This window comes from Sceloporus undulatus, chromosome 4, assembly GCF_019175285.1.
Source record: "Sceloporus undulatus isolate JIND9_A2432 ecotype Alabama chromosome 4, SceUnd_v1.1, whole genome shotgun sequence".
NCBI classification, from domain to species: domain Eukaryota; kingdom Metazoa; phylum Chordata; class Lepidosauria; order Squamata; family Phrynosomatidae; genus Sceloporus; species Sceloporus undulatus.
Window position 1 is genome coordinate 48,493,556 of NC_056525.1, and position 24,381 is coordinate 48,517,936.

At 41.3% G+C, this 24,381-nt stretch overlaps 1 protein-coding gene across 1 annotated transcript in view; it reads left to right on the forward strand.

The window, feature by feature from the left end:
* Positions 1-2,146: 2,146 nt before the first annotated feature.
* SYT6 (synaptotagmin 6) overlaps positions 2,147-24,381 on the forward strand; it is a 208,004-nt gene continuing 185,769 nt past the window's right edge. The window contains exon 1 of the mRNA XM_042461406.1: positions 2,147-2,709. Within this exon, the coding sequence (XP_042317340.1) occupies positions 2,568-2,709 (142 nt within the window). The 5' untranslated portion in view covers positions 2,147-2,567. The remainder of the gene's footprint in view (positions 2,710-24,381) is intronic.

The following is a 24,381-nucleotide window of genomic DNA, read 5'->3' on the forward strand; positions in this document are numbered from 1 at the left end:
TCTCCCCTCCCCTCCCCTCCCCTCCCCTCATGAGAATATAAAAATTGCACAACAGTGTAGTTTAACTTTATGTGACTGTAAGTTGATTTACATCCCAACAGGATGCCAGCCATCTGTTTATCTTAGCATGAGTATACCTCACTCCACATGTTGTCAATTAGCTTTCTTTTGTTATGTGATTGGTCATTTGGGAAGTAAAGGAAGGTAAATCTGCTTAGACATGCAAGAATTGTTTGAGGGGAAAGTTATAACAGAAGGAAATATACAGTCAACCGTAACTTGGCTGTGAAGTCAAAGGCTTTTCATGGCTGGCATCCATAGTTTTTTGTGGGTTTTTTGGGCTATGTGGCCATGTTCTAGCAGAGTTTCTTCCTGATGTTTCACCAGCATCTGTGGCTGGCATCTTCAGAGAATGTTTGCCTGGAAAGGACTTAGCTATGTATATTGTGTGACCTGGAAAGGCAGGAGTGATTTGCATGTAACTTGGCTGTTTTTTGGCAGCATGTATCTTGATTTGGGTAGCCAACTCCACCTCAGGCAGTAAACTGAGGTGTCTTGGGTGGTTCTGCTCACTGATAGATCTGTCCTCCATCAAGTTGTCTAATGTCTTTTAAAATCCTTCTGGGCTGTACCCTGGGCTACATTTTATAGCATGGAATATATAATTTATATCCCTCCTTTCTCCCTGGAGGGACCCAAGGTGGCTCATTGTGTATAAAAAAATAAGTACTTATTTGCTCTGAATCTATGTTCAACCCGCTTCACCATGTGACACTCAAGTCCCAGCATGATAGAGAAAGGAAGAAAAGCCTCTCTGTGTTCATTTTCTCCAAACCATTCTTGTGCACACACAACTCCATTATTTTTCCTTTTAGTTTCTCCCTGTGTCTCTCACATACACATTTGGTGGGAAGTTACTCCCACCCCTTGGTTCCCATTTTCTGCACCTTTCCCCACTCTATAATATCCTTTTTGAGATGAGGTTAGGAGATGTAGGATCCTGTAAGCAAATTCACCTGAGGACAATAACACTAGTACATTTCAGCCATGTCCTTTTACATGTAGATTTTGAGAAAGGGAAAATGAGCAAGAGCCTGCAAAAATTAAGATGGAAGTATGGGATAATCACTATCATATTTGTCCTACAATTTATTCTTATTCCAACTAATAAGAGGGAAAAGCAAGAGTGGGGAGGAGTTAGATCACAGACTTTCACAGAAACAGTATAAATTAACAATGAAGTTACAGTGGATGTGGAATTCTGAAATTAATGCTAAGAGTAGAAAATAGCAGAATGCCTGGTTGCTCCATTCCATGCATATGTTTAAAAGGTTCTGTTATGTTCTCTCCTTTCAAAAATTTACACACAGCCTCTTTCTATCTCCTCTCCTTTCTCTCTGTCCTCTAAGCAAATGAAATACTACTTTTCTCATCTATTTATGAAACTTTCAAACTTTCTTAATCTATTTATGGCTCTTCTCAGGCAACAATGATATGCAAGTTCCACCTCCATGGAATTAGAACAGGCTATTATTTTACACTGAATCTCCATGATTCCACAATGTTACGTTAACAGGTAATTAATTACCTGACACTATATGCGCAGTGGCATTGTGCCAGACACCCACTTTCTTATGATCCATGAGAACAGGTCTGCAGCCCCCTTATCATCTCTTACACTGCTTGTTAAATTTGCTTCTTCTTCCTCCTCCTCTATTCCACTCCAGAGTTCATTTCTACTGAGTATTGTTTTAATTGCCCATTATGCGATCATTGCTCATGCCTGACAATTGGCGCTTTCTCTACGTGCGGATTGGTTGCACAGCCTGATCTGGCAGTGGGAACCAGAAGTGGTACTGTAAATTAAAACAATGATCTAATTACTGAACACAAAACAGGGCTGGCGCCCTATTAGCAATCTGCAGTTTAGCATGTTAGGGCTGGGATAAGCCAATAAATAAAACCTGTTCCCTCCCTTGTGCTGGAAACAGCATGTGTAGTAACCAATGGTGTTGCTCAGCTTCAGCTCTGTGTTGTGACAAGCTGTTTTGCTGCGCTGGGAGATTTCAATGCTCTCACTCCCCCCCCCCCCCACCTTGCATGAGCTCTAGGGAGAGCTTCACTTCTTTGTACAAGTGGCTGGGGATGTCTCTTTCACCAGCACCTGCAAGGGAAGGCAAAGCAATGAAGAGGTTAAAAATATTTTCTGAAATTTGGCATTGAAAACTATGCAAGGAGGGAGTCAAAGTGAATTGGGGAGGAGGAATCTTGTGCAGCACACATCTTGGCAGTAAATACAGCTCTCTGATATTGGATGCAACAAGACAATCAGAAGGTACCGGCAACAAGCAGTGGTTTGTTGAAAGTGGCTTCAAGGTGGTATGGACTCAGCCCAGACCTCAGCCTGCATCTCTCAGGAGTGGCCTTCAGGACTGAGAGGCACCTGGATGACACTCAGAAACTAATGGAGTCCTGGATTTTGTGACACTGTTAGTGTGCTCCTGTCATTCCACTTTGATCTTTCTTAGTTATCCAGATAGGAGGCAAAAGGAGATGCAGTTTGGGAAATGAGCGCCACAAAGGAGGAAAACCATTGTCAGACAGCAGCTCAGATTGTCACTGACCTATGCCTCAAGAAGCGCCTGCCCCAATTGGATTCGGACACCTGCAAGCAGTTCAGCTTTCCAGACCTGAGTGGCCCTGAACCAGGTACAGTGCCCCTTGTTCTGCAGGGGAGGGATTTCCTATTACTTGGCTTATGACACGGTGGGAGAAAAGACCTGTTCCATCTCCTTCCAACTTATTCAGCTCTCCTGTTTTGTCACTTGGTTTTAGGCATTTGCCTTCATCTCATTTTACCCCTTGCAGATGCCTGTTGTTTGGTGAAACCTGTTGAAAGCTGCTAGTTCTGTAAGGAAGGCAAGCAATGACAGATGTGAAAAGGGGGAGTATATGATGTGGGCAAAGATCAAAACCTCGGGTGGGGGAGTGCTCTTTCTGATACTGAAGTTTGAGATTTTTCTTATCTGTGTTTCTACAAAAACTGTGCCCCAAAAAACTTGCCTACTTCTTTCTTTCTTTCTTTCTTTCTGGCAAGTTTCAGTTCCTGATCAAATGCAAATTTTTCTTCAAAATAATTGTAGGGCAGCAGGAGGATAATAGTAGAAACACTTCCTCTGTATTTAAAAAGTGAAAGAAGAGAATCAGTTAATCTTAGGAAGGTTTTAGATAGGCAAATATGACAAAATCAAGACCTGATCAGTGTGTACTTTTGAGTATGTGGATTCTCAGGCTTTCATCAAGAATCCAGCATCCCCTCCCTCTCTCCCTCCCTCCCTCTCTCTCTCTCAATCTGTGTGTGTGTGTGTGTGTGTGTGAGAGAGAGAGAGAGAGAGAGAGAGAGGGCTAGATTTTGCCTACTCAGTGGATAATGTAAATAAGCAAAAAGTATAGTTTACAATTAACTCAGCATTGCTGCCATGGAAGAAATGAATGCAGTTTCTTGCTAAATCTAAATACAGTACCACAGTTTTAGCTGAGATGCTGGGACTGAGCATGACTTTTCAAAGGAATTTATCAAATGGAAGGAATTTTTCTTTAATTCAAATGAAAAGAAAATGAGGCCAGAACGCATTCACTTAAAGTCGCTAGTTTAGCGCACTTACATGAATGCGCATTGCGTTCAAACTGGCTTCACACTGCCTGAAAATAGCATGCCATTGCCCAAATTTGTGTGTGGCAGTCTATCACACAATAAGGTGAAACCCCATGATTGCGTTTGGACTGATTTCCCATTGCCCGAATTTGTGTGTAGTGGGTTATCATGCAATAACATTAAACCCCATGATTGCGTTCAGATTGCCATTGGATTATACTTCCAATTTCCCTTGTCTGATAAACTCCAAAGCTTGTCAGTAAAAACTCTGTGCCAAATTGTAGTGTCATTCTTTGTCTGGTTATTATTCTTCCCAAGGTACAGAAAACTGTTTAACAGCTCATCCAGACCCTATAGTAGATTACATAGATGAGCATGCCATTAATGGCTTTACTGACAGGTAATGGAGAGGAAATATTCCTTATTACTGGGATGCTGGAGGCAGCAGGCTGTTACCCTGATGGCATATCATGTTTGTGAGTTTTCCCAAAGGTTATTGTCCATCCACTGCTGGAAAAACAATAAGGCCTGATCCAGCAACTCGCATCCAGTAGGGCTTATTTTATGTTCCCAACACAATGGACTGTCAGTTACACTGCAAATTTTATACAGTGATCATGTCTATATTTTATATGGCAATCATACCTAGTCACCTTAGAGGATCAGGGAAAATTCTGTGCCATCTCCACATACAAGGCTGTGGAAATATATATGTTCTCATAGAATTTGAACATGGTTCTGAATGAGAGTTCAGTTACTGAAACTGTCTTTACAGTGCCCTTAAGAAAGATTTGCCTTGCAACTATCAGAGGCCTGACTTTCACCAATAAAGCAAAAAAGGATATCTTCCTATTGCTTTATGGTTTATTGTAGTATTTCTTATGTGTCAACAGAAAACTTACTATGTTTGGACAACAATCTGAGTCCCTGTAATCCAATGAGTGTAAATTAAATAGAGAGAGAGGGAGAGTGGGTTTCATGTCTGTTACAGACTGAAAACCCCGTGTAGAGCTACCTGTGGCTTTTGACTCAATCATGAAGGATTTGGAGTCTGGTGGTATGAAACTGGCTTTGTTTTCTCTGGAATGTGTAGAGTAATAATATAAGTGAACATCAGCATTCGGAATGGCTTCTGAGTCACAGCCTTGATGCAAAATAAATCCTGCTCATGAAGAATCAGAATGTGTTGTGGTACATAGCTAGGTAAATTTTGAAAATAAATTAATGTTTAAAAGTTTTCTCTGAAGCAGCTCCTTAAATAAAAAGAAAGGTTTTGAGGAAAGTTCACAAACTTCATATTTCAGACATGCTCACCTAAACCCATCTTCTCACTGATTGCTCTGTATCAGCGCAGAACTGCTGGCTATCAGGATGGCTGCTGTGATTTCAGCAGGAATAACCTGATTACTGAGGCTTGTGCTGAATGTAGCTATTCTATTTCCTTAGAGCAAGCAGTCAATCTGCTGTTCCCAGCATAGTGCAAACAATGTCCTAATTTAGATAAGCTACCTGCCAAATGCTCCATGTGTGATTTGCTGGTGATGAATCATAATTACCTACACTGGAATATCAATTTGCCCTGCTTAATATAGCTTGGAAAATTACAAACCAAGTGCTATTCTCTATGAAAGTTACGTATTTATTTATTTTATCTGTAAGTTGTATTAATTGTCCTATAGCCAATAGCTCTAAGGCTGAAGCACCTCTTTTACCACCTCGTACCTTCAATCCAAACTCAGCAGTGTCTCAGACAGCAGGAAGCCTGTGACATGGCTCCTGCTCTCCAGGGCTCCTTTACCTGTGTTATGGACGCTATGTGTCCTAGAGACATTTCCCAGGCTCCCTGATATCTCTGATAATATCAAATGGAGTTGAGAGAAGTTTCCCCATCACTAGTCCACTCCTGCTTTGTAGAATACAAATGAGCTCTGAAGTCTTGTATACTTGAATATTGCAGTGTCTTCAAATAAGCTCGTCTATGTTAAAAAAAGATGCCATGTCTGCCATGAAAAGAACTGGAAGTAGCATTGTATAATCTGAGCACGAATGAGAGAAAGGTAAATATGTGAAGAATAAATAATATGGAAATGTGTACATCTTACTTACTTCCAAGACTTCCCTATGAGAACAAAATACGAGCTCAGCAAATAGCTTATATTTTCTGAATTCAATTCAAAAATCCTGCTGGTGGGACCTCTTCCATCTCTGTAACCCTGCAGACTTCAACCCAACCTCATGTACAAATAAATTCTATCTCTTTCTCCCTCCAGTTGACCCCTGGAAGTGACAGTTATTATGACTAGTCATGGCCTTGTTGTGAGAATACCATATCTGCCTGGTGCCTAAGCTGCTGAAATAGCAGTAGCTCAGGAACAAGAGTTATAGGTATATAGTTTTCTTGGCATCTGTGAACTCAGTAGGAAGGCCAGCTGCCTTTGAAACTACATGTTCCCAAGTTCTTTTTCCTTGGGATGTTTTATTCATAACAATGTTTCAAGTGCATGGAGCCATGAAATATGTACAGAATAAGTTTTCATATTTGTGTGTTGCCCATTGCACAAGGGCTGGGGAGAGAGGAGAACTAACATTTCACCAGCCATGACACTTTCAGACTGTTGGTAGTCAAGACCTGCTCCTTGCTCACTTGCTTAATTAGTAAATGAATTACCTGACTTTCTCCAAATGCAGGACCTAAAATGGCTTGCAACATAGATTAAGAGTACAGTGGTACCCCGGGATACGAATGCGCCGGGTTACGAATTTTTCGGGATACGAAAAAATCCCATAGGGATTTATTGCTTCGGCTTACGAAGGTTTCTTCGGGTTACGAAAAAACCGCGGCGCTATTTTCCGCCACCGGAGGGCAGCAGAGAGCTATTTTTCCATTAGCGCCTATGGGAATTCGGCTTACGAAGGTATTTCGGGTTACGAAATTAACCGCGGAACGAATTAATTTCGTAACCCGGGGTACCACTGTATAGCTAAAATCAATTGTATTGGCAAAAAGAAAAATAATTTAAAAATGAAATAAATTGTCTGTTTAGACAGTATTGATTTTTTAAAAACAAAACTCTTCAAAAGCATGTAAAATACAACAGATGCTTGGGAACAAACACTGTATTGGGAATGAACATCTGTGGTCTTGGTGGGCTGGGGGTTCTCCATGCTTTTCTTAGATTCTCTGTCAGCAGCTACCATAATTCTTCTCCAAACTGTTAGGCTCCATCCTTTCAGACCCACCAAAATGGCCACCATCCTGTATACACCCAATCTCATCTGATTTCAGAAACTAAAAAAGCCAGGCCTGGTTAGTAGATGGGGTCCCACCAGGGAATATTAGGGATCTTCAGGTAGGACTAGGAAAAATTGTGCCTTAAACCCTGTAGAACTGCTGCCAGTTAGAGCTGAAAATAAAGAGCTAGATGGACCAGTGGTCTCACAGTGCAAAAGACAGCCCCCAGTGTTTCTGTGTAAAAACCACAGAGTAGTCCTAAACCAATCAGCCCTAACGCAAAGAGCTTCATTTAAGTGTTATTTGTTTTAAAAGAATGGTCATTTCTAAGCTTTATTTAATGGATGTGAGAACAAACTCTTTTGAGTTGCAGATTCCAAGAAGGCTAGGCTGCATTCCGCCTACGGGGGACTATAAGCCTCTTCTAGGGAGTGCAGAGATTGTGGTATCTGTACCCCCACACCTTTGCAGTAGAGATGCCCACTGACCCAATTCTAATTATATTAGAGAGATAATGGGGACAGCAATGGATCAAAAGCCAATTTAAACCAAATCTGATGGAATGAAAGACATCTCTGTCTGGCCATGCCTCTGTGGGAGATTAGTACAGATCCTCCTATCAATGCCATTTTGAATTCTGCCACAGAAGCACAAACAGGTAAAACTGAATGAATATGAATTGTATATCGTTACTGCAGAATGTGATGGCCTGGCTCTTGAAATTGAACTGTGGCCCAGAATAGTGGTGTCATTGGGCAGGTGTAGGGTGTGTGGCCCACATCAGGTGACACACCAGAAGAGTGGTGACACCCAGTGAGGTCCACTTTCTGCTGTTCTGAAGGTGCAAGTGCATCACTATTGACTTTGCCATCACCCTGGCTCTTTTGCCATGGAGAGAGCCAAGGCAGCAATGAGGGTAGTAAAGGGGTGAGTGTGCCCCTCATGGCTTCATTGCCAGTCTGGCACTCTCCCTGGGGAGGGAGTTAAGGTGGTGGCAAAAGTGGCAGGTGAGCAAGGCAGCAGAACGGGAGGCTTGGGCAGGCCACTGCCCCCCACCAGCATTGTTCCCCGAATTGGGTGTCCCCAAGCCTGGTGTTACCACTGGCCCAGAATATTGTATGCCAGCCTTTTTCACCATTTGTACATGTATTAGTGTTACCTATTCAAGTAATACCTCTCCATAATATCTGAGTTCCAATTTTTCTGTGCTTTCACATGAGGAGGATTCTCATACCTTCTAGCCATTACAGAGTGCTGACTTTAAAGCAGTAATGTTCTGCATAATTAGCGAGTATGTCCACATGCCACAGTTAACAGCAGTTTGATACCACTTTAACTGTCAACATACTACAAACCCCAGAATACTTCAGGATGGAACCATGACGATTAAACCCACGTCAAATTGCCTCAGTTGTGCAGAGCAAGGCAGCAGAAGGGGAGGCTGGGGCAGGCCGCTGCCCCCCCCCCAGCATCTTTCTCCAAACTGGATGTCCCCAAGCCTGGTGTTACCACTGGGCCAGAATATTGTATGCTAGCCTGTGGGTTGTTTCTACAACTAGCTCTGCTTCCTTTCCAAGAGCAGCCTTCATCTGTTCACATTTTGCACAGACTCCACATGATATTGTTATGAAGTATCATTAGGCACTTCCATTCACCATAGGTATGGGGACGTTCATAGAAGTATAGAATTAAAAGAGACCACAAGGGCCATCCAGTTCAACCCCCTGCTATGCAGGAACTCATAATCAAAGCACCCCAAAGAGATGGCCATCCAGTCTCTGTTTAGAGACCTCCAAAAAAGGAGACTCCAGCACACTATGAGGAAGTGTATTCCACTGTCAAACCTCTTACTGTCAAGAAATTTCTCCTAATGTTGAGGTGGAATCTATTTTCCTGTATCTTGCATCCATTGTTCCATGTCCTATTCTCTGAAGCAGCAGAAAACAAGCTTGCTCCATCCTCAATATGACACCCCCTCAAATGCTTAAACAGGTTATCATATAACTTATTAACCTTCTCTTCTGCAGGCTAAACATACCCAGCTCCTAAGTCTCTGTCATAGGGTATGCTTTCCAGACCTTTTACCATTTTGGTTGCCCTTCTTTGGACATGGTCCAGCTGGTCCACATCCTTGTGGTGCCCAGAATTGAACACAATATTCCAGGTGAGGCCTGACCAATGCAGAATGGAGTGGCACTATTACTTCTCTTGAGCTAGACACTATACTTCTATTAATGCTGCCTAGAATTTGCTTGCATTATTACTTTGTTTCATTTTTATAGAAACATAAGAGTAATTTTCTGTAAAATGGAAGTGGGTAACTTGTGGTCCTCCAGGTGTTATTTTACTGTATCTCACATCATACACCTTCCAGTGTTTCACAGATGAAAACTCCAAAATGTATGGCTGGGCATCATTAGAATATAGCCAGCATGGCAGAGGTTATAAATGAGAAAGAACACACAAGCTAGGAGAGGCTGCAGAAGTGTGCTTTTGCCTTGGCCTCTTGGGAAGAGCAAGATTCTGCCCTCTCCTTTACCCTTGATGTGTTAAAGTACTTCTGCACTTTGAACTCGGTTTGCAGTAACTAAAGCAACCTGGGAGCAAAAGGTGAAAGGGAGAACTGGAGAGAAAACCAGTACTTTTTAAAAGCTGTAGAAAAAAGTGGGATGACTGGATTAATCAGGATTGTCCCTGCCAAAGCTGGATAGCTGGAGGGTATGCCATTAGCCTTCATCTTCATAGGCAAATGAAGTCCAAAAACATTTGAAAACCACAAGCTGTCCAACCCTGTTGTAAGAGAAAGAAAATTATTTGCATTAAACGTTTAATGCAGGTAAAACAGTAAGAGAAGTCGGGTTTCAACAAGTAAGATGGATTTCTTTCTGGGAGAAAGGTGGCATTGAAATGAAATTTAAAAATCAATTAAAATTAATTGGCATCAGAAGAGCAGCTTATTCAGAAGGACTTACTTGTAAGAAAACATTACTAAAAACTGGCTATGAGGCCTTGGTGCCTAAAATATCATTATATTAAGGGCCACGCACAATCTCCATTTTATTTCCCTCTTTAGCTAATTGTACTAAAGGTTCCCATGTAGAAACAACCACAGCCTCTTCACCGGAGTCTTAGCTTATTTCACAGCCATTTTTGCCCGATCCAGGCATGGGGCAGGATCAGGACTGAATGGGGAAAACAGGTATTATTGCATACAAAAATGCGGACTTTGTCACAGGGCGACCACAAGCCACCCCCCAGTCCTGCTTAGCTGGCAGATTTTGTGGGACAATTTTGTGGGAAGGCTAAGCATGGCTGGAGTGTGGCTTGTGGTTGCTCTGTGACAAAGACCACATTTTTGTAAGCGATAACACCCATTCCCCCCCCCCATTCAGTCCCAATCCTATCCTGTGCATGGATCGGGAAAAAATGGCTGTGCAATAAACTCCTAAGTGAACAGTCTTCCTCACTAACTAGTTTTGTTCTCTATAGAGTACTTTGGACAGCTTCACCTTCTGTCCCACTTTATTCTATTGCTCTGGTGACCACGATCAGTCAAAGCATCTAAACAATCTTTAAACTCTTCCTTCACAGCCCCTATACAAATGAAGCTGTCAAATTCACCCAGGTGCCAACAGCTTTCTTCTACAATTGCCTGCTGTGTTTTAGAAATAAATCCATTAAATCAGTACAGGAGACCACAGAGCCATATAATATGATCATACGAGTTGTTTACAAAAGCTGTGTGTGTGTGTGTGTGTGTGTGTCTATATATCTTTTGTAAACAACTAATATGTTATCTATCTATCTATCTATCTATCTATCTATCTATCTATCTGATTTTAAATCATTTTGCATAGTTATAGACCATTTTGAAATTTGCCATTCCAAAATAATACTAAAATAATTTATTTTTCAACAAAACTGTTCACTCTTCTTTTGTTTTTTGATAAGATTTCACTTTAATTTATAATTCCAAGTTCTGAATATGTTTATAACTGCATACAAAGGGATTTTGCAGCATCTTTGAGATTAAATGAAAAAAAAAAATGGTAACATGAGGTTCTATGAAAGAAGTGGCAATTCTGTGTAAGAGTAGCAATAACAGTGGCAGTACTGTAGATGTCCAGTGTGATGTAATGCACACATGTATTTATTTAATTTCTATCTCACATTTCTCCCTGAAAGGACCCAAGACAGGGTCTAAAAACAAACTACAATAAAACAATTAAAACATCAACTAAATACAATATAAAATTACAGACATTAAAGCCACAATAAAATCACAATACCCATCCCATATAAAACCCATCCCATGACTAGACATTAAAAACTGATGAAAGGCAAGCAAGGAGAGGGTGAGACTTGCTTCTTATGGAAGGGCATTCCAGAGGGCAGGAACAGCCACCAAGAAGATTCTCTCTCATGTCCTTATCAGGTGAGCCTGTGATGGTGGAGGGACCAAGAGAAAGCTTTCCCTTAGGGCTCCATCAGGTTTGTATGCGGAGATACAGTCTCTCAAATAATCTGGAGCCATTTAGGGCTTTATAAGTCATAACCAGCACTTTGAATTGTGCCCGGAAAGGAACCGGTAGGCAGTGAAGCTGTTTCAGCAAGGGAGTTATATGGTCCTATAACTGGTCCCAGTCATAATTCTGGCAGTGGCATTTTGCACATGCTAAAGTTTCCGAACAGTTTCCAAAGGCAGCCTCATGTAGAGTGCATTGCAATAGTCCAAATGGGATATAATCAAGGCATGTGTCACTGTAGCCAGATATGATGTCTCAAGCAATGGGTGGAGCTGGCACACAGGATTTAACTGTGCAAATGCATTCCTGGCCACTGCTGAAACCTGAGCATCTAGGCTAAAAATACTGTCCAGGAACACACCCAAGCTGTGAGCCTGAGATTTCAGGAGGAGTGTAACTCCATCCAGCATAGGCAATGTCCCTATTCCCTGATCTGCCTTACAACTGACCAGGAGCACCTCTGTCTTGTCTGGATTAAGTTTCAATTTGTTTGCCCTCATCCAGTTCATTACTGACCGCAGACACTGGTTTAGCTCAGAGACAGCTTCTTTGGAGTCAGATGGAAAGGAGAGATAGAGTTGGGTGTCATCTGCATACTGGTGACATCTCACCCCAAAACTCCAGAAGAACTCTCCCAGAAGTTTCATGTAGATGTTGAATAACATGGGGGACAAAACAGAACCCTGTGGGGCTCTACAGGCCAGCGGCCAAGGAGTCAAACAGGAGTCCCACAACACCACTTTCTGAGTCTGCCCTTCCAAGAAGGACTGGAACCACTGCATAACAGTGCCTCTAAGTCCTATCCCAGAGAGGCAGCTCAGAAGGATACCATGGTCGATGGTATTGGATGCCACTGAGAGATCTAGCAGGACCAGCAGGCACCACTCCTCCTGTCCAGTTCCCTGTGGAGGTCAACCACCAAGGTGACCAAAGCTCTCCATCCCATAGCCAGGTCTGAAGCCAGACTGAAATGGATCTAGAAAATCCATTTCATCCAGAAACCCCTGGAGCTGAGAGGACACCATTTGCTTCAGAACCTTGCATGAGAATGGAATATTAGAGACTGGATGATGGTTATTCAGGATGGCGGGATCCAGGGAGGTTTTTTCAGTAATGTTCTTTCCACAGCCTCCTTTAGGCAGGATGGCAATCTACCTTGCTGTAGTAAAGCATTTACCATTCCCTTTACCCACTCAGCCAGTCTCCCTCTAGCTGCTTTCAGGAACCAGGAAGGGCAAGGATCCAACATGCACATAGTAGCCCTCACTTTTCCAAGGATCCTGTGTCAGGGATGATGGGAGTTGTAGCTCTTCACCTCTGGCTCTAACTCACCACCTTGTTATGCAGCGGTGCTGACCAGCTTTGGTCAGTGGTTAATGCTTTTCTCCAAAGCAGCAGAGTTTCAGAGAATAGGCTGAAGACCCTGACAAACTCTCCAAGCCTTCTCACTCTTCTTCCTCAGATGTCTCCAACCTTCTCCAGGATTCTGCTGGCTCTTGTATCTTCACTCAGGACACCAGACAACTCAGCAGTCTTATATAAAAGATCTACTTTATTCTACTATATACAAATACTCTATGCCCTCAACAATCTCTACAATCTCCAAAACACTCCAACTATCCACAACTACCCACAAAATACATTGGCAAACATTGCAATTATTATAGCCATTGTTAATCACCACCCACTAGTCAGTTTCCACCCAGTGGGCGTGTACACTCATTTTGATTGGTTCACATAGTTCAACCCATACTTAAGTATTTCATCATTTTACCTTGTACACTTAATGAATCTCAGGTGTTTCCAATTGTATATTCTACAATTCTGTCCTTGACATTCAAGACTTCTAAATTACATTAGCTTTTTCACCTGTGTAGCTTCTTAATTGCTCTTGCTTAGTCATTGTGACTTTCACATACATGTTTTATTTCTCTACTGTATATCCCATGTTGCATTTTCCTTAACATCCTGTCCACATCATCAGGCTGCACAGATCGAAACTTATCCAATAAAACAGGACAAGCAGGGGCCAAGATTACATCCACTGGACCTGTGTCAACTACAGCAACCAAGTCAGGGCAAATCCAAGTGATTTTGTCTGCAAAGTGTTTTGCAAATTCTTCACAGCGAGCTGTCAAGGAGCCCTGGTGGTGCTGTGGTTAAATGCCTGTACTGCAGCCACTCACTCAAAACCACAAGGTTGTGAGTTCAAGACCAGCAAAAGGGCTCAAGCTTGACTCAGGCTTGCATCCTTCTGAGGTCACTAAAATGAGTACCCAGATTGATGGGGGCAAATTAGCTTACAGTTGTAAACCGCTTAGATACTGCTTAGGCGGTATGAAGCGGTATATAAATGAAGCTTGTTTGTTTGTTTGTTACTGTATTAACATACATGTACAATGGCTAAGTAATTTAAGAACAGATTCTTCAAAGTGTTCTTTAGGTACTCCCATGACATGAATAGAATGGAGCTGAATGGAGTATTATAGCCCCAAATTTCCTAAAAATTGGGGAAATATATACAGGCCTTGAAAGTAAATCTGACAGTAGCAGAGAGATGGAGTTTCAAAAAGGATAAAAGATTGTGAAGGAAAAGTCATTGCCAGCATGTGAGTAATGCAAATAGAAGACAATAAGCCTGGTAGCTGTTTTGTAGGAGTTTATGTTAAATACAGTACACTGTTTATATTCAGGTGAGAGTTATTCCTGAATTGTACCAACACTGAAACATGAAACATGGTGGCAGGAGAATGACTGTGAGGAAGACAAGTAGTGAAAACATGTACAGACTACAGCAGTGATTTAAAAAAACAAAACAAAAAGGATTGTGGAATGGATGCCTCAAGCCCCCCAATTGGATTTCCACACATAAAATGCCTGGCACACACCATGGAAACAGTAGAAACAAGAATTCATTTTGTATACAGATCTAACTATGGCTGATGAAGAGGAGAAAATGAAGAAAACACTGATTTATTGCCAAATGAGAAATACAGGTAAAGAAATAAATGCAACACTGATTCCAGAGGACTGTGTAAACCTAAACTTGGTTAACTGTTAACCTAAACTTGGTCTAAATTGCTGTGACTCCAAATAGAGCTGTTTTTACCCAAATCCAGGAGGAAGACAAAGAAATGTATGCTTGTATCACAGCTCTAAGAACGTTTGGCATCACTGGCTCAGTGCTGTGTAATTCTGAGATTTGTAGTTTGGGGAGGGACCAAAATTCTCCAGGAAGGCAGAATATTCACAAAACTACAAATCCTAGAATTCCATAGAATTGAGTAATAACAGTTAAAGAGATATCAAAGTGCTTTATTCCTGCAGTCTGGATACACCCTTTGACATCTGCAAGTAATGTTGGGATATAAAAGATTCCCTAATCAGGCAATCAGTGTGGTAGCACATAGAGCAGGGGTAGGCAACCTGTGGCCCGCGGGCCGGATGCGGCCCGGCGAGGCCTTGGGACCGGCCCCAGCCCGGTCCTGCTGCCGAAACATGCATTTATATTAACATTTTTTAAAAAAATCAGCAATTTTTTTCACGTGTCCTCCATGTTTAATTAAAAGTGTCCTCCATTTGAAAATTTTGTCCTACATTTGACCCGGTTTATTTATATATTTAATTTTTTTATTATTTAATTATTATTATTTTTTGGCTTCGGCCCCCCAGTTGTCTGAGGGACAGCAACCCGGCCCCCGGCTCAAAGAGGTTGCCTACCCCTGACACAGAGTGTTGCCTTGATGTAGGGACTGCTAAGAGAAATAGATCTCACCTAGAAAAATGTCATTAAATTACAAGAGCACCAGAGGTGGATAAACAAAGATTGAAAATAATCACATCAATCACAAATAAAGAATTTGAATGGAAAAAAAATTCGATACTAGTCAAAAATGGTTAGGAAACCCAAATGAGTAAAATCATGGGTTGATGAAAATCCATGAAGAATCATGGATTGACCTTTGCAGTTTGCATGGTTATTTTGTTCAAAATTCATACAGGGATTATTTTTCTGCACAGAAAACAGCACTTTCTGCACAGAACATAATGGTGTGGAGAAATACAATTTTCTCTGCAGAAAATGCTGTTGCCTGTGCAGAAAATTGTTTTCTGTGTAAAAAATGTGTGAATTTTGCACACATATAAATTCTCAATTGCATAATTTTTCTGCACATAAATATTTATCCTAAACAGAGTCCTCTGAGACAGTAATGTCACTGGGGTGGTGGTGGTGATACAGGAGGTGCAGACCATACCGGCTGACACCTCTAAAGCGGGGTGACACCAGGCTGGCTCTCCGGCATTGTGCAGGGCCTTTTTGGGTCACCCAGGCACCTCATGGAGGCACCCCAGGTGCTGTGGCTGTTCCCTGAGGGTGTGTGAGGTATTTCCAGCCGCATGCACATGTTCCCTCATGTGCCAAAAGTTGTGTGCCAGAAGTCCCGGCCCCATAAGTCCTGCACCCCCCATGAGTGACCGCACTGGGTGACACCAAATCTAAGGGTGCCACTAGTCTGAGAAGCTACCACCATGTAAAGCTATTTACAGTTTGGAATGACAAGAATGGATTTTGGTATGTGGAGCTAGATGAGTTAGCAAGTTTCAGCTCATGGTTTGGTAAATATTGCTGTCTAAGGATGCCGTTAGGGATAAGTCCTATTCCTGTAGCTTTCCAGTGGAAAGTGATTGAAGCGCTAGAACTGGTGATGATATTTTAGTCATAAAGGAGATGATAGAAAGAGGACAATTAGGGACCATGACAGTTAACTATAGCAATGCCTCCAAAGATGCTGGGAAAGGAACATTAAACTTAATGCTGACAAAAGACAACCGACAAGAGAAGAATCACAGTATATAGGGCACTTGCTGACCTGAAAATTGACTGCGACTTAGTGACTAGTATAACAGCTATGGAGATTTCCAAGCCACAGCATATCAAAGGAGTCCAACTTATGGCCAACTATTTGTCCAAAGTTAGTGTTTTAGGTGCTTAAGAACCACTTGGGCTGCAGTGATGAAGCTTGGAAAAGGAAACAGATTTCAAAGACAGTATCACAAAGAATTAATAAACCTGTCAGCCAAGCTCAAACATTAAAATACTGCAACCCACTGTGGAACTGATATTGCAGTGTGGTGCTTCAGAAAGAGCAGTATTGATGCTAAATCATCAGCCCATACCTTTTGCTAGTAAACGGGTGACTGAAACACTAAAAGAGCATATCTTCTGGTTTTGCTCACAGATGGATCTGTAACCAAGAGTCCATTAATATGAAACAAGACCTTTCCATCTCTAAAAGCTGTCTTGAAGCAATGCAACAGAGTGTACCACATAGTGATGTGCTACAAGCAGTTTAAAAAGGCATCTTAGAAGGCTGGCCACCGCATCAGGCAAAAGTATCACCAGATACTGCTCCAATAGAGCAATGAATTATGTATATGGAATGGAATTTTGTTTAAGGGAGAAGGGGCAGTGCTTCCAAAAGCTCTGATGCAAGGCATTGTGAAACAGTTTCATGTGTGACCACTGGGCATGCCTAAAATGAGCACAGGAGTGTATATTTTGGCCAGATGTGATTGCCTGCTTAAGAACATTCATGGAGCAGTGTGAGGTAGGAAAAAATACAGCAACTACAGGAAAAGGAGATGTGGAACTCTAATGACATGCCTCCAGGTCCTAGAAGAAAGTCGAAGTGGACTTTTCAGCATCAGCGACAGGAGCTATATGGTCACAGTAGGCTATTACCCAGTTTTGGGGAGATAGATTAACTTGAGAACACTCAGACAATCACTGATCAGAAAGTTGGGCAGGTCCCTTTTGCAAAGCACAGGATACGTGATATTCTGAAGTTTATCGCATGCCATTTCCAGACCGTTCTGGGCACAGGATGGGATCGGCATGGAATGGGCAAGAACGGGTGTTACTGTTGGGGTGTATGGTAACCCCAACAGTTACCATACAGGAGAACACCGCCACTTCCCACATCCCTGTCTCTTCTTTTCCCAGTTTTAAAAAAGATTTTTCTGTCATTCTGAAAGTCTGAAGTGCTTCTCCTAAAGCTTAGAGAGTAAAGCTGAAATATGCCGGGTTGGCACAGTCCCTCTATCTAGCTCTTTGTTTCCCCAGTCTCTCTTAACTCTCAGCTTTTTGGTGCATAGATGCCTTACTAGGGCAATACACATACAAGCATCAGATAGAAAGTCCTGGTGCTAGCTGGAAGCAGGTGGAAAAAGTACCAAGCCTTTAAAATCACCTTGTAAACAAACAAACAAATGATCAAAACCATGCTCTTTTCCAGTGCTCCTTGTCTTACTTGCTAGAAACCTGGAGAAGTATAACCATTTCTAGGACATCAGCCAGTGTCCTTTCATCTGGCAACTAATGGCCATTTTTTAATGCATCTGGGGAAGAATTACAATAAATAATAAGGAAGCGGGAAGAATATACTTTACTTTATATGCTCCAAACCCCCTTTCTCAGATTTTTACTCACCAATTTCAAATGTGTGTTTGCCCTTCCAAATGCATCACTGGTCCTGTGTTCTCCATTCCCCTGTAAGTCTCTTCAGCAGCAGTTAGAGGCTTCCATGTCATAGAATCATAGAATCATAGAGTTGGAAGAGACCACAAGGGCCATCCAGTCCAACCCCCTGACATGCAGAAAATTTCAATCAAAGCATCCCTGACAGATGGCCATCCAGCCTCTGTTTAATGACCTCTAAGGAAGGAGACTCCACTACACTCCAACACTTACTGTCAGGAAGTTCCTCCTAATCTTGAGGTGGAATCTCTTTTCCTGGAGCTTGCATCCATTGCTCCAGGTCCTAGTCTCTGGAGCAGAGAAAACAATCTTGCTCCCTCCTCAATGTGGCATCCCTTCATTTAAAGTATTTAAACAGGGCTATCATATCACCTCTTAACCTTCTCTTCTCCAGGCTAAACATCCCTAGCTCCCTAAGTCTTTCCTCATAGGGCATGGTTTCCAGACCCTTCACCATTTTAGTCAGTGGGGCACTGAATTAATTCTAAGCTTTAGTCTAAATTATAAATGAGCTATCTAGGTTTTTGGGTTATGATTCAGTTTCTTGGATATTGTACTCTACTGTAGGATTTACCATTCCTACAGGCATGGTAGCCCTAACCCACCACAGCATATCCTCTCTGTTGATCACACTCTCCTTTTTATGACAAATAATGGTCTGTCATGCTACTTCTCCTTGAGTATAATATGCATTTTAGCTCTGAGAGTAGGCTCTTCTTTCTTTTATCCTTACATAATAGAAAAGGTGTGCAATGTTTGTTCAGGACCCATATTTTTGTACTGAAAACTGATTCATGCCTGCGATTAAATGTGTGAAAGCCCAAGCTTTTATGTGGATGGAGTGGCCAGTTGGAACTGTAAACCATTTTTACTGTGTACCTGTTTCCTGCTTCTTGTTTATTTGTGGTGTAAATTGCACATGAATCCACACCATTATCATTTACATCTGAAAGGAAATCATGGCTCTTTTTCATTGTATGGTCTTTGACCTAGTGATTGCCTTGTGCTTTTTGACCTTATGACCTTAGAAAGTCTACCTTTGCATAGTTACTCAACTCTTCCTCACAGTGCACAGTGCCAATAGGTCATCACTATCCTGTAGAGGCACAAAACATGATTTTGTATGCCTCCAAACACCTAAGTTTGTGATGGCTCACAAAATCAAGTTTGTGCTCTTTTGTCACCTATTTTTATCTCCCTGTATTGTATACAATGCAATCTGGTGACTGTGTGATTTGGGAGGGAGAATGCAACTGGCTTTCTTGTCTAGGAGCATTTAATCTGTATCTTATGATTTTGGTGTCATTGAAAATACTAATGCATAACTTACAGAGTTACACAATCATCTCACCATTCTGAGCAGAAGCTGGAATACACTTGAGCCTCCTGTATCTGTTGATATTTTTAAAGGACTCATAAAGACAGGGAGCTCTTTGAGATGCTAGCCTACTTTTTCTCTCTGCAGTTCCAGAAAACTAAGCCTCAAGCAAAGAGCTCAGGAAGGGCTTCCATATACCAATATTATTGACACCAGAATGCTTGGCTGTCTGACTGAGCTAGAAAGGCAAAAGAATGAGAACATTTGTATAATGAGCTGAACACAACCAGCCTATATTTGCTGGCACTTTTGCTGTGATGATAAGAAGCTTCCTTCCATCATGCCTTGAATACTTTCCTATGTTATCTGAGCCTGCATGCAGCATAATTCTCGCTGATAATTTTCCACATAGAACAACCTGGAGGCAATCAGTTGCAATGTTGTATTTGGTGCCAATAGGACAGAGCAGAAAGTGAAGTGGATCATAACAGGACAACCAGGGACTTTGTAAAAATGTTATACACAAGCAAAGAACAAAGCTTCATGTACCCTAAAAGTTATTACCAATTTGAAGTTGGTTAAGCCATTACTGGCATGTAGCTACTATACTCAATTGCATTATACCCTGCTTGTTGTTGTTAGCTGCCCTCGAGTCAACCTTGATTCATGGCACCCCTGTGGATGAGACATCTCCAAGCTGCCCTATCCTCCACTGTTCTGCTTAGGCCCTGTAAAATCAGGCTTGTGACCTCCCTAATTGAGTCTACCTATCTGGCCTGTGGTCTTCCTCTTTTTCTACTACCTTCTACCTTTCATAGCATTACTGTCATTTCTAATGAGATCATGAAAAGCTATGGATTGCACTTAGAGGAATGGGAGTGCCACCATATCTGATTGTCCTGATGTGTAACCTATACCCAGGACAAGAGGTGGCTATCAGTACAGAACACACAGAAATGAAATGGCTCACAATTGGCAAAGGGTTACTTTCTCAGTACTATCATCCTATTTATTTAATCTATATGCAGAAATTGACAGTAGCCTCTTGTCCTAAGTATAGATTTCTCTTCAGGACTATCAAATGTAGTGGCACTCTCATGTCTTTAAGAGCATTCCATAACTTTTTGTGATATATGCAGTCAAAGGTTTTGCTATAGTCTATAAAACACATGCTGATTTTCTTTTGAAATTCCTTGGTGTGTTCCGTTAGCCATTGCATGTTTGCCAACGCCATTGGGCCTGAAGAGGAAGAGCCCTCCCTTCCCTCCTTCCAACTGTCATCTTCTGGCCTTAGAGGAAGTGAAAGGACAGGCCCAACGTTTTCGGGCCCAGCCTCGATTAAGAAAAAGAGCCCTCCCTCCAGTCCATCTGCCTTGGTCCAGGCCTCAGAGGGAGAGGTGAACTGCTGAACCTGATCCCCCCCACCATTCCCTTCTCCTTTTGTGTCATGTCTTTTTAGATTGTAAGCCTGAGGGCAGGGAACTGTCTATTATCCCCTTTGTTGTAAGCCACCTGGATTCCCAGTGATTGGGCAGCCTCTAAATAAATCCTGTTGTTGTTGTTGTTGTTGTTGTTATTATATTATTATTATTATTATTATTATTATTATTATTATTATTATTATTAGATCCCTATTGCCTCTTCCTTTCCGGAACCCTGCTTGCATCTCTGTGGTTTCTCTCTCCATATATAATTGGAGTCTATTTTGCAGAATCATGACCATAATTTTTCTTATATGGAAAATTAATACCATGGTCCTATAGTTGCTGTCTTCTTTTTCGTGGAAAGGGATGAATATTGAATGTTCCAAGTCTGTTGGCCACCATTTTGTTTTCCATATTTGTTAGCATATTAATACTAAAATACTAAATACGAAATACTAAAATAACCTCCCCAAACTGGAACCTTTCAGGTGTACTGGACTACAATTTCCATTAATACTAGTTAATGTCACCATTGGGTGCACTACTTGTTGATGATATAGTCTAACACAACTGGAAGTCCTTAGGTAAAGTCAAAGGCTTTCATGGCCGGCATCCATAATATTTTGTGGGGGTTTTGGGCTATGTGGCCATGTTCCAGAAAAGTTTCTTCCTGACATTTCGGCAGCATCTGTGGCTGGCATCTTCAGAGATGATGCCAGCCACAGATGCTGGCAAAACGTCAGGAAGAAACTTTTCTGGAACATGGCCACATAGCCCGAAAAACCCACAAAAAACTACAGTCCCTAGGTTGATGGAGGCTGAACTAGATGGTTCATTGCAAAGTTCCATCTTTAAAACTAATTCCATGCAAATTAGAACAATGAAAAGCTCCAGTACAGACAAGCCTAGTCCAGAAACAAATGGCTTAATTGGGTTAGGGCATGAGGAAGAAGGTATGTTTGGCTACTATTGTGACTGAGCAAACACAAGCAGAGAATAGGAAGAAAAGACTGACCAACATTCAAGGGACATAGGAAGCTTGTAAAAGTTAACTGAAGGCAAAGGCAAGGAAGAGGAGAAAGTAATCCAACAAGATAATTCAAGGTGCAAAAACAGGAAGAACAGGTACAGAGAAAGATCTGAAAATGTGAACAACTGAATACATTTAGTACTCCCTTTCCAAAGGGCTTCTTGGAGGTGGGAACTCCAGTAGCCCTGTTGTTCATTGTATGACAAGGAGAGGGCAGGAGGGATTTTTAACAATTGCCTTGAGCCACTAGATACAGGGAAACAATGACAAGGAAAACTGAGGCACTTATTGCAACAGGAGCTGGTGCAGTGCAGGGAAAGTGGAAACTGTTTGCACTTTATCAGGATGCAGAAACAGCATCCAATGGAGAGACAACAGGTGTTGAACAAAATGCCTGCTTTTTATCTCATCTCACTCATTGACAGACTATCAGGATGGCCAAGAATTTATGATGGGATTTTACTTGCTACCCCCAAGCTGCTTATTGCAGCAATACCAAGACACCTGTAGGTTGCCAAAAAGACAAACAAGGGATGCCATCTGATGGTCTGGTTTTTCCTAATGTGTGTAGTAAGTTACATAACTAGGTGTGCATAACAGTACATGATTGAGCTGGATAACATCACTTCATATATGCAGGGAGAAAGTGACTTAATAATCTGTCCAGTTTCTGATTCATCCTTAGAATATTTTTCAAATATAATATGATGAATGGGTTACAATTATACACACACACACACACACACACACACACACACACACACACACACACACCACCTCCGTATAAGCTTCACTTCTTGGGGCATATCCATGGCTGGCTAATGAGTATTTTTCTTATACTAAATAACCTTGTTGCTCCTACTATTATATGTTATAATGTTTAAGAAAATAGAATCAGGCCTGCCCATATATAGCAATTTGTCATGGATTTTCACTGATGCAGGGGACAGAGAGACACAACGTGGTATGTAAAGTGAGTCGAACTTCACCACTGTATGAAAGATTGCACATCACACGGCAAAGATGATAAACTCCATGCTGTAATTAAAAAAAGGGTTAGTGTTTTAATGGAGCAGCAGCAGCTGGCAGTTCTGTGTGTAATGGGCTACCTGTTGTTGTGGAGATAAGATTGACTGTGCCTCTAATAACAATGGGTATTGAGCTATTGCACTCCTGGTGTTTGATATATTTGGGGCAAATCTATTAAGCGAGGCATAAATCAAGAAGTGTTCTCAGTTTTTGGGTACATCGATCTATCTGTTTGAGGAATTTACAAGCCTCATCAGTCTCATCACTGCAATTTTATGTGCTGAATCAGCATGCTTGTGTAAAGACTAAACTTAACATTAGGTACCAAATCCAATTTGGTTGAGATGCAATGTTAGCTGTATTTTTGGATTGGTCTGAGACAGTGGTACAGATGATATATTTACTTTAAACATATTTTTTTGGTATAAACCCCACTGACTTTGGGGGTAATAGGATTTACTCACATGAAACATGTTTAGGATCATATTGTGCTAATGATCAGGATCAAGCATAAAGTAGCTCAGTAATCCTGATCCTGTTAGGATACTTACATAGGATACTGTGTTTCATTGATTCAGACTACAGCTCCATCTACTTTAGCACTGTTAGCACAGACTGGCAGTACTTCCCCAGAGTTTCTGACAGAACTCTTTCCTAGCCCTACATGGGGACTGCTGGTATTCTCTGGTGGTCTCTCATCCAAGAACTAACCAGATCTAATCCTTTTTAGCTTCCAAAATCAAATAATGTACAAATAAGATGAGACACCATTGTTTGGGCTATGGGTAAAACATACAATTTTAAAAGATTCTTTTCATTTAAAAAACCCTTTCATGTTTAATAATGAGTTTTCTAACCATACACAAAAAAATTAAGTAAAAGCAAAGCAAAATAGAATCTGCTTTAATAGAAAAGCTACTACTGCAGATCCTGGTCTCTTTCCCTTTTGTTCCTTATGTTTGCTGCAGTATTTTTCTAGTGGATTCTGCAGCAGCAATGTTTGGATTAGGTATGCACCAAGCTGTTGCTAGTTACTCTAAATAGATAATTAAGTCAATTAGCAGAATAAGGAACTTAATGAGAGAAAGTTATTGATATAAACATTTCAGCAAGTGTGCTGCAGAGGGGATTAACTCCTTGACAAATGTTCAAGTTGTATTTTGCAAGCCACTTAGTATAATATGGCCTCAATTACTAGCTTGGAACAGAGGGCTACTCCTGTGTTAAATACACATGCTTGATTCTAATTTAGTGATTCGTAGTGCTATAGTATCATACACAAATCAGTGCAATTCAAGTCATGGAACAACCATTTCAGCATCACTATATATTAACATCATTAGAATACATTACACATATGGACGTGAAAGACTGAAAAATCCCAAAGTCTATATAAAAGCAAACACTGTTTGTGCTGTGCATTTTTTTATAGTCTAGAATCAAATTTACGGGAACTGGTATCCTTTATGGGAATTGGTGTGCTAAATCAACCCGAACAACAAATATGTACATGTTATACATGTAATGCTATATGTGATTACATCATTTGCCAATACAAGACCTATGAAATTTTGGACTGTATCAACAGAAGTATAGCATCCAGACTGAAGGAAGTTATGGTGTCACTCT